Source organism: Diabrotica virgifera, chromosome 3 (genome assembly GCF_917563875.1).
Source record: "Diabrotica virgifera virgifera chromosome 3, PGI_DIABVI_V3a".
Taxonomy (NCBI): Eukaryota; Metazoa; Arthropoda; class Insecta; order Coleoptera; family Chrysomelidae; genus Diabrotica; species Diabrotica virgifera.
In genome coordinates, this window is record NC_065445.1 from 207,310,747 (window position 1) to 207,322,785 (window position 12,039).

Here is a 12,039-nt window from a genome sequence, read left to right on the forward strand (position 1 = left end):
TGATGGAACATGTATGCAATACAAATAAACACCCTTCCCTTTCAAATCATAAAACAAATTGGGGTCTGTTCAGACTTGACATCCAAAATGCAATTAATTTAAATCTTCCTCTTAAAACAAATTAAAATATTGAGGAAGCAGTCCATCACCTTACAACAATCATACAACAGGCAGCTTGGAGAGCAACTCCAGATCTAAATCAGAGGAATAACTATGCACCATATCCACACCATATAAAAATCCTAATTAGCCAAAAGAGAAAACTAAGAAAACAGTGGCAAACTTCCAGATCTTCTGGGGACAAAACTCAACTTAATAGGGCTACTCGCATTCTTAAAAGAGAACTACACAAATACAAAGATCAAGGCATAAATAAATTTCTGGAAGGTCTCACTGCGACGGATGACACAAATTACTCTATTTGGAAACTATCAAAAAAACTTAAACATCAGATCAAGCATGATGGACCCATTAGAAAGGAAGATTACGGCCAAGGCAGATGACGACAAAGCCCAAGCTTTCGCTAATCATCTCAGGCAAGTTTTTCAACCTCATCCCAGAATTGTTCCTACGGAAGAAGAAGAATTCATTCACAAGAGCTTAGAGGTACTCTACCAGATGTCACCTCCGATTGAAAATATCAAAATAAATGAATTTAAAGATTTAGTTAAAAATCTTAATATCAAAAAAGCTCCAGGGTATGATTTAATATCGGGAAAAATCTGCAAAAACTTACCTGAAGAAGGACTTCGGTTGGTTATGTACATATTCAACGCTATAACAAAGTTAGGGTATTTTCCGTTTCAATGGAAAATGGCACAAATTATTCTAATACCGAAACCAAATAAAGATCCGCACGAACTACCATCTTATCGTCCAATCAGTTTGCTTCCCATTATATCTAAGATATTTGAAAGGTTACTCCTTCAAAGAATGAATCCTATAATCGAGAAAAAAAAGTTGATACCGGAGTACTAGTTTGGATTCAGGCAACAACATGGAACAATTGAACAGGTACATAGGGTTGCCAAGGTAGCAAGAGATGCAATTGAAAAGAAAGAATACTGCACTGCAGCCTTTTTGGATGTCTCACAAGCATTTGATAAGGTATGGCATGATGGACTGCGATCTAAAATAAAAACTCATTTTCCCCATCCTATCTATACACTTCTGAGATCCTATCTTACCAATTGATACTTCCAGGTTAGACATAATGAAGCAGTATCAAACATAACTCCAATTCTATCAGGAGTACCCCAGAGCAGTATATTGGGACCAACTTTATACTTACTCTACACAGCAGATATTCCCACAACAGTAAACAGCACAATTGCTACATACGCAGATGATACTGTTATAATGGCCTCTAGCTCGGTTCCAGTTAAAGCGTGCCAAAATTTACAACATAATTTAAATGGTTTAGAGAAATGGTTACAACTGTGGCGAGTTAAAGTAAATGGCAGCAAACCTGCACATATAACATTCACTTTATGCAGGGAAAGTGTACCATCTGTGCATATAAACAATACCATCATACCCACAAGAAATGTGTAAATTGTAAATTTAGATTTGTAAATTGTTATTTAGATCTCAGATATTTTTATCAGAAATGTATCGCAAAGGATTTTCATCACTGGATGGATTTCCACTATGTTAATGTGATAAACCTATTGCTTATTGTTTTTTTTTTAATTGTAAAAACATATTGCAGTAAATAAAGGATGTTTAAAAAAATTATATATTTATTGATTATTATTAAATATAATATAGCGTAATATTAATATATACCTATTGCAATAATATAAAATTTAACCCAACCATTTCAACTTATAAAAAATTTCCCATGCTCTTTCAAATGGGATTTAAAAAAAAAATAATATCAACATAAATATTTTACTTAAAAATAAATTGGATAATGCAATTTACCTTTTATTTTTACTACCATCAAAAAAAATTTATCATTTATTTCTTTTAACACGTTTGTACATTTGTATAATAGGTACATTTTAACTCATTTAATACTTCCTGTATGGTATGGGTGTATCGTTTTGAAAACGTAGAGAAATCCTTGGAGATTCGTATTCGTAATCGGTAATTCGATATTCATAGTCAGAACATTACTTTTGGTAATCAGAAAAAGTCATTCAACCACTTTCAATGTCAAGAGTCAAGTGTGAAAAATAGATGTTTGCGTCTACTTCAACCAGATCACTTCTTTTGTAAATATTATGATTACAAATACTTTTTCAACGAAATATTATAATAAAACTTAATTGTTTCTGGCTGATGTGAGTTTGCACTTTCAGTTTGCTTCTGTATTTATAATATAAGATTTGAATTATGGTTTTGTTTGGAATAATTACTTGAGAATAGTAATTATGATTGGGATCCAAAATAATACCTAACCTAATCCTAATCACCGTAAAAACCTAATAACCGGTTTTTACTTTAAAAAGAAAAAACCGGTTATAACCGGGTTATTGCGAAGTAAAAAAAAACGGTTTTAGGTTAAAATCGGTAGGTTTTTCCCATCCCTACAGAAGATGGAGGGAAGTTGCCAGGAATCGACAGGAGTGGCGCCTTCTTGTGAGCAGGCCAAGATCCACAACGGATTTTCGAGCCACTTATGGTGATGATTTTAATGTATGCCCACACTTATATCTTGTCCTCCCTACAGGGTGTCTTAAACTTAACATAAGAAAACATTTCTTTTCTTCCACCCGGTATAAGTTCAACAAAGAAGTTTGAGTAAACCTTTGCCCAACTGTGAAAATACCAAAGAAAAATCTAAAATAGTAAATAAAAATTAGCGGAATCCGTTATTCAGTTAACGAAAAAATCAGCTATGAAAATGAGCATAAGTTTAGGTGATGCATAACTTTTGAAAGTATGTTTATAAATTAATATATATGATTCCATCACTAATAACCTTCGTAGTGGATGTGATTACTTAGAAAATAATTAAATTTGTTTTTGTTCAAAACAATAAAGGAATTTTTATTAGCTAAAATGTCCCCGTTATTACACATTGTAAATTCCGCCACTGATAATTCACATGTCGACCACAGAGTTAATCTTAAGGCTGATTATTATTTATGATAAATCGACGAGACGACGAATGTACAGTGTTCACTGACCTCACCTAGGCAGTGTCAGTGTATCTACCTGCAACTTGGTTCTCCTCCCAAAATTTAAACAAATAATGTTTAATTGAGTCAAAACATCAGTTCCGGTTTTATTTAGTGTAGTTAGCTTTGGTTGATGACAGTTACCTTTTAGTGGACGGGTTGAAATAATGTCGAAAATATTAGCAACGATTTTATTATGTTCTGTTTGCATAGCGCCTGTAGTTCGGTGCTACAACGTTTTAATAGTTTTTCCAGGTCTCTCACATAGCCACTTCAAACTAGGAAATGCTCTAGGAAGAGCATTGGCCGAAAGCGGTCATGAAGTGACTATGATAAGCCCTTTCGAGGATAAAAATCCTCCTAGTGGTTATAGTGAAGTTATGCTAACTGGATTTCTTGAAAAAAAAGATGGTATGTAGAATGTTTCTATTTTGTAATATTTATTATAGATTAATGTTTAATTGTTCTTGTGTTTTATAAATCTTTATACGTAAAATACATTTATTACCCCAACTAAATACCCATTATTAAAAGTACCGGGAGGTACCAATATCTGTTTGTTCGTTTATAATAAAATTTTAATAGTGGAATTCATGATTTTCTTTAAATAATTTATTGGCAGTTGTAGAAATGACTGTTGTAGAATTTTTAAAAAAATTTTATATGCATTTATTCTTTTTTGAAACCTATCCCTGTCTGACCAATATAGGTACCTATACTTTGGGTGTGCACCACAAAAGTGATATTTTATACTCCAGGATTTAGGTTTCTAGCATCTCTATTTTTATTGTGTTTAATATATTTACACAAATACCTTTGGGCAGTTTAACACCTTTTAGTTTTATAAATTTGTTACCTTTACATCCTGGATGAATGGAATGGTTATCAATGTTGGCATTTGTATAGGATGATTTGTGAAATATATAATTTTTACTATTTGGCTATTGATTATGTACTTTAGAACGGGGGTTCTAAATTAACGGGGTTTTATTGTTTCATATGGTCAATGAACCTCTAAATATGAAAAAACCGCGGAGTGCTACCATTTAAAGGCGTGCGTTTCTGAGAAACTGTTAAATAGTCCCTAGGCACAGGGTGAATTAGGGTGAGATCTATGCACTTTTGGTACAAACACGTCTACAGAAAAATTGTTCTAGGTTAAATTTGCTATCGAAATATTACCTTTTAAAGTCAAATATATATTTTTACAAAAACATATTAAAGAAAAACAGGAAAGAAGGCCATTTTGTTCTTTGCCCCATAACTTTTTTCCACAGGGATATAGGTAAAGGCATTGCTTCACAGAAAAAAACTTCCATCCTCTAGGATTTACAGTTTCCGAAATATAATTTTTCAAATTTCGGCGCTTACAGCATTTTTTGGCCATTTCCCCATTATTTCGCAAACATAGTTCTGTAACTTTTTTCTACGCATTTCTAGATAATATATTCAATATTTAGTAGGAAGAGAAGTCAATAACTTTAACATGGTCTATTGTATAAGGTTTTATGACGATTTTTAAGCAAGTTATGATTTTTAAAAAATTTATACTTTAATGATTTTTGGAACCCTACACCATTGTATGATAGAAGGGATATGATTATATAATATATATGATTTTTGATATTTTCTATGATTATTTTTTAAATTTCTCATTATAACTTTTTTTCTTGTACATTTAGGTATATACATTGTGCAATTAAAAAGAAAGCTTATTTTCTTTACTTTAAAACGGTGTATTGTAAAAAATTCTAGGACTGTTTTTAAATAAGATATCCGTTGGATATCCAAGAGTATACCAAATTTGGTAGTACATATACCAAAGAGTATACTAATCATTTTAGAATATCTTGGCGATGTTATGAGGAATGAACAGAGATATGGCTTGTTGCAACTCATTCTTCAAGGCAAGGTATCTGGAAAGAGAGGACCAGGGAGACGAAGAATATCTTGGCTTCAAAACCTGAAAAAGTGGTTTAACCCTTAAACGCTCAAGGGTGGATAAAAATGTCCACCTAATGCGTATTCCCTTGTAACAGATTTATTACGTGTTCAAAAATTGTTCAACAATTATTTATTGTTAAAAATACAGCCCTTTATCGAATGTTAATTTGGTTCTACCGATACTTTGAAAATAAAAGTAATATCTTAAGTTAAATTTGGGTGGGCACAAAAAGTACACCCTTGATAAAGCTTGTAACTAAAAGTTTCTATATAATTTCTCATTGGTAGGAACATAATCCATATAATTATCGATTTCTAATTACATAATCGACATAATTATCCGCTATTGAGGAGACTGAAAGGAAGAATGTGGAGACAATGGACAAATCTGAATTACTGGCTTTTACTGGTATGTTAATTTTGATGTACATCGTAATTTTGTTGTAAGATTTGTAAATTGTTTATATTAATATTTTAGAAGATGCTGTGTTTAGTAAGCATAAGATTCTTCAGTTTAATCCATTTGCAACAACTCTCAATAAATATATTAGCTATTTTCAAAGTGGACATTTTTTACCCACCCTTGGGCATACATGGAACCTAAAAAAGGTTGGGCGTTTAAGGGTTAATACATCGACAACCGGACTATTCAGACTAGCAGCAAGCAAAGTTAGGATAGCCATGCTGATCGCCAACATCCGGAACGGATAGGCACCTTAAGAAGAATATAAAGATACCAAATTTGAGAAAAATTTTGAAATTTTTTAGTTTTTTTCAATTAGAATAATATAATTATATATCATAACATATTTTCTAATTTAAAATAAATTCTTAATAACACTTTTCGATATTGTGAAATATAAAGGTACTTTTCTCTTGAACGAAATTAATATTTTTTAACATGCCTCGTATACTATAGATAAAATTTTATATCTGATGATTGCATCTTAGGTTTTAAACTATGCAGAGCATTTTATAAACAAATTTTTTTCATAAAGTTAATAATAAAAAGGTTTTCCATATGATTTCAACTTAACACACTTACTAACTTAAAAATTTTTCTGCCAAACTGAGAACCTTTCTGAAGCACCTAACATCATCACGACCTTTACATACGTTATAACGACATTCTGAAACCACTCAGTACGTTTTGGCGCATGACACATACAAATTGGAGGTAGACGAATTTCAGTACTGTTTATTTTGCCGCATACCGTAGAAAGTTTTTCATGACATATTTTTTAAAATTTGAACTTCCGAATCATACGTTTGCTGTGTCAGCAGAGGACTACGTGGTTTGCTTATTTATTGCTTTCATGCAGATTTCTTGACAATATTTTGTTGTTCTTCACGTGCCTTCTTCGCTACGGAGGTTGGCAATCATTATGGCTATTATCTTCCTTCCTTATATGCTGCGTTTATCTTGAATCTTGCATTGGATATTAAATTATAGGACAAAAATGGGACTTGATTTTACTAATCATCAACATCAACCCGTACGCGTCCACTGCTGGACATAGGTCTCCCTCAGCTCTTTCCATCTTTCTCTGTTTTGTGCGGCTTGCATCCAGTTGCCGACAATACGCTTCAGATCATCAGCCCATCTGGTTGGTGGTTGTCCCCTGCTCCGTAGTGCTTCTTCTCGTGGCCTCCACTCGACAATACGTTTTGTCCATCGGTTGTCTGACAATCTGGCAACGTGTCCTGCCCAATTCCACTTGAGCGACGCGATTCTTTCGACGGCGTCCGCTGTTTTTGTTCTACGACGTATTTCTTCGTTTGAGATTCGGTCCCTCAGGGAGACACCCACATCTGGCGCTTCATAGTCCTCTGAGTTATGCGAATCTTGTTCACTACCTTTTTTGTGAGTGTTAATGTTTCCGCTCCATAAGTGAGTACAGGCAATACACACTGGTCAAAGATTTTCCTTTTCAGGCATATGGGTAAGCCCGATTTAAATACATAGCTCAGTTTACCAAACGCTGCCCAGGCTAATCCTATGCGACGTGGGAGCACGCAAGTCTGGTTATCTCTTCCCAACCGAATTTCATGTCCCAAGTACTTATAAGATGCAGTCTGCTCAATATCCATTTCATCAACAACAATATTACGATTTAGCACCAGATTCGTCATTATTTGCGTCTTGTTGATGTTAATCTTTTGTCCGACCTCTAAGGAAGCGTGATATATATATATATATATATATATATATATATATATATATATATATATATATATATATAAAATGAATAATTTTGGGGAATGCAGTCAATGTGTTTTGGGCTGATTAGAAGAGAAACACTTTGAACTTTTGTCGAGCTTTCGGACAATTTATTTCCTTTATCAAGACAATCTAAAAATACAAATGTTTAATTTTAGATGAAAACTAGAAAAATAACAACTTACTGCTCGTGGTTTACAAAATAACTAACATACTTATAAAAAACATAAAAATTCTATCTAAAAAATATAAATTGTAAACGTAAATTAATTTTGAAATATGTCAAAAGGACATTAATCAAATGTAGTTAGACTACTTTAATAACTCGATAGATTGGGAAAGAAGTTAGTTATCAGTGTATAAAATAATGATATAAAGATGTAAGCAAATTTGAAGTTATAATTATTAGTAAAAAAAAAAACTGATCGTAATGTAAAAAAACGTTGATTTAGAATGTTATAAATATTTTTCTTTTGATACTATTTAGTGAAATTTTAAAAATTAATAAGACCAAATTGTTTATAAAATGCATAAATTAGTAATATCAGATCTCAAAATTAAAGTCAAAGTTAGTAAATTACAGTCAAAGTTAGTTAGTCAAAGCCAAAATGTTATTATAAATAATGCTTAGATTATTGATATCAGATCTCTTATTAATACAATTTGATTTTTTTATCCAAACCATTTCTTTAAATTCTCTTTTACGTAAATTTACTTCTCTTTCCAAAATTGTTGCTTCTTGAAAAACGAAAACATGAAAAAAAATAAAGCTCGACAAAAGTTCAAAGTGTTTCTCTTCTAATCAGCCCAAAACACATTGACTGCATTCCCCAAAATTATTCATTTTGTATTATTAACAGTCACTACATATTAATAATCATATATATATATATATATATATATATATATATATATATATATATATATATACATATATATATATATATATATATATATATATATATATATATATATATATATATATATATATATATATATATATAATATAGCTCAACAGGCCTTAAAGGCCCATGGCTTGGAATTTCTCCACGGTTTTTCTCCATTTTCTCCTGTCCATGGCCGCAGTTCTCCAATTTGATAACCCGATTGTTTGCAGGTCTTCCTTACATGCTTCTAGCCACTTTTTCCTGGGTCGTCTTCTTCTCCTCTTTCCTTCCCCTCTCAGCAGCGAGTCCTTTGCCCACCTTCTGTCAGCCATTCTCGCAAGATGACCTAACCAACTTAGTCTCTCTGTTCTGACCATCTGGCTTATTTCTGGTTTCCGGTACAGCTCTCTGATCTCTGCATTTATTCGTCTCCTCCAAATGTCTTCATCGTTTTTTACTCCCCCGAATATCTTCCTTAGGACACTCCGCTCCCAGATGTTCAGCATATTTTCTTGGTTTTTGTTCATGACCCATGTTTCGCTCCCGTAAAGAACTGTGGGCTGGATCACTGTTCGATAAAGTCTTAATTTTGCCTCTCTGGAGATGTTTTTGGCTCTTAGTAGTTTGTGTAGGGCTCCGACTGTCTTTCTTCCTCTCGAGATTCTTTTTTCGATTTCCTGGCTTTCTTCCCCTTTACTTGTTAGCATTACTCCTAGATACTCAAACTCCGTCACCTTTTTGAAGCAATACTCTTTATTCTCATTGTCTGTGGTAGTTTTCAGTTGTGTGTCTTCATTTGAGGTCTGTCCCATTTCCATACACTTTGTTTTTTGCTCATTAATTCTCAGTCCATACTGCTTAGCCTTTACTTCAAAGAGTTTGTAAATCCTCAGCAGTTCCCTTTCCGTTCTTGCCGTTTTTAAGGAAGCGTGATATAACTTGTATTATTGCATCATCCATACGATCGGCTATAAGAACGATGTCATCTGCGAATCTCAAATGACTGAGCTTCTCTCCATTTATGTTGATACCATATTCGTTCAGATCTGCCGTCTTAAAACTGTGTTCTAAAAGGGTTGTGAACAGCTTTGGTGAGATGGTGTCTCCTTGCCGTACTCCTCGCTGTATACAGAATTTATTTGTTTGTTGATCAGATAGTCTTACGCTAGCCGTTGCGTTGTGGTAGATATATTTTATCATATTAGTGTAGCGATAGGCTATTCGGCATTCTGTCAATGCTTTTAACATTTTCTGCTGGTTAATGGTGTCGAACGCTTTCTCGTAGTCCACGAATATCAGTGCCAATGGTTTGTTGTATTCCGCACACTTCTTGATCAAGTTTTTTATTACCAGTAAGTGGTCGTTAGTGCTATATCCGGATCTGAAACCAGCTTGTTCTCTAGGCTGATAGAAGTCTAACTTAGCCTCCAGTCTTTTTTTTTTTATCATTTTTGTGAAAAGTTTATATGTATGATAGCAGACTGATAGGACGGTAGTTTTTTAGATCTGTTATGTCACCTTTCTTGTGCAATAAAACAATGACTGCATTGTTCCATTGAGAAGGCGTTTTTCCTTGGTAAATGCATTCGGTGAAAAGTTTGGGCAAAACCTGGATAATTTTATTTCCACCTTGTTTGATTTCCTCAATCACTACTCCGTCATCTCCAGGGGATTTATTATTTTTCATTTCTGAAAGCGTCTTTTTAACTTCGTATGGTGTTATTTGGCAATAATTCTGATCCCTGGTTTGTGATTTTGGGCAGGAGCTGATCTTGCCTTGCGTTGGTGCTCTCATACATTTTGCGATAAAACGATTTGACAACTCTAAGGATTTCGGCTCTATCCGTAACAATGCTGTTGTCTTTGTTTCTTATTTTGTACATATTTTTGTTGCCAATGTTATTCGTATTTCGCCGCAAAACTTTTAAACTTTTGTTTTCTTGAATTATTTGAGTTATTTCTCTTGTATTGTATTCTCTTATGTCTTTTCGGATTAACCGGTGGATATCTTTATTTAATTTCTTCAGGGTTGTGTAGTTGGAGTCGTATTTTTCCGTCAGTTGTCTTCTTTTACTTATTAACTCTTTGGTATTTTGGCTTAATTTTTCTTCATGGGTCACGACCGTCGGGCAGCACTCCCTTTCGGTTTCTTTTAGTGCCTTCGTTATGAGATTATTTGCTAGTTCGACGTCTTCTATTTCGTTTTCTAAGTCTTGTGTACGTCTGGTTAGTATATCTGCATAGACGTCGTTGTTTTCTGAGGGAATCCATTTCTTCTTTCGTGTTTTGAAGATCATCTTTGTTCTTTCCAAGTTGACATTTAATTGTATCCTTGCTCGGATTAATCTGTGGTCGCTTCCTATCGAAAATTTGTTAAGTACTTCAATTTGTACTTCAATACACTTTAATCTTTAATTATTTCTTCTCTGTTCGTTATGATAAAATCTATCTCATTTTTGACACTGCCATCTTGGCTTATCCATGTCCATTTACGTTGAGGCTTTTTATCGAAAAAAGAGTTCATCACGGATAAATTTTCCTGGTGTAAGAAGTTAAGCAGTCTTTGCCCTCGTTCATTTCTTTCGCCGTACCCATACTTGTCCATTTCTACCTCTGCATCATTTTGTTTAAAGCCCATTTTCGCATTAAAGTCGCCCATAACTATTGTGTAGTATGCTGGGGCCTGATTCTAATTCATTTCGACAGTCGCAATTTCATTTCGACACCGCCATAACAGCCGCAGAGTATAGCGATTCTTATTCATTTCGATATTAGTTACCACTGGGGATATTAACCTTATCATGTGAGACTGCTCAGAATTTGGGTTGGCGCTCCGGTTTATTTTAATTTGTTGATAGTCTGGGAAAATTATCGAAAAAATGCCATTTTTGGGAAAAATTATTTACCAGCTATTTTATTGCTAAAATCGAATCTTAAGATTGCATATATTAGTAATATGGGGTATGACAAGTCCGCAGAAAGTGTGTTATTTTATTTATCAACAAATTAGCACTCCTAAATCTTCTTTTTTTTTCAATTAGTGGTCTGTAACTCCTAAAATTTTTCCTTTGAGCCAAAAACACTCAAATAAAAATTCACCGTAATTTAGTTCTGCACAAAGTTATTTTTTTTTTCCGATTTCCTTCAACAAAAATTTTACTCAGAAAATCCGAGTTTTCCCAAAAAATCTGCAATTTTCAATTAAAATTTTAGGGAAGTACCTAATTATTTATCAATAATTAAATAATTGATGACATGAAAGATTTATTATAGTAGATTACACAGAGGGGCTAAATTATGGAATAAATTCATTTCTTTAAAACGGACGATTTTGGAGCAAAATCCCGAAAGAGGTCGATTTTTATTTTTAAATTACAATTTTTTGGCATATATTTCATACTAGTGACGTCATCCATCTGAGCGTGATAACGTAATCGATAATTTTGTTAATGGGAATAGGGGGTCGTGTGGTAGGTCATTTGAAAGGGCGTTCAATTCTCTATTCAGTAGTATAAACATTAATATCATTAGGTATTTATACAGGGTTGCCAAAAAATAATTTTTAAATTAAATTAATTGGCGCAAAAAGAAGAATGTATGTAATTTATTTAACTCAAAATAAATTGTACTACTGTCAGAAAATAGAAAAAAAGGTTTATTTCAGAAATAAACTTTTCTTTTCGCTTAAATTAAATCACAAACAGCCTCCCTCCTACCTATTGGCAGTTTGAACATTTAATTTAAGCTAAAAGCAATGTTTATTTGCAAAATAAACATTTTTTCTATTTTCTGTCAGCAATAGAATGTATTTTGAGTTAAATAAATTACATGCATTGTTCTTCTTGCGTCAATTAATTTA

The 12,039-nt window shown here is 33.0% G+C and overlaps 1 protein-coding gene across 1 annotated transcript in view; it reads left to right on the plus strand.

The window, feature by feature from the left end:
• The first annotated feature begins 3,097 nt into the window (after positions 1 to 3,097).
• LOC114329463 (UDP-glycosyltransferase UGT5-like) overlaps positions 3,098 to 12,039 on the plus strand; it is a 110,841-nt gene continuing 101,899 nt past the window's right edge. The window contains exon 1 of the mRNA XM_050645808.1: positions 3,098 to 3,539. Within this exon, the coding sequence (XP_050501765.1) occupies positions 3,296 to 3,539 (244 nt within the window). The 5' untranslated portion in view covers positions 3,098 to 3,295. The remainder of the gene's footprint in view (positions 3,540 to 12,039) is intronic.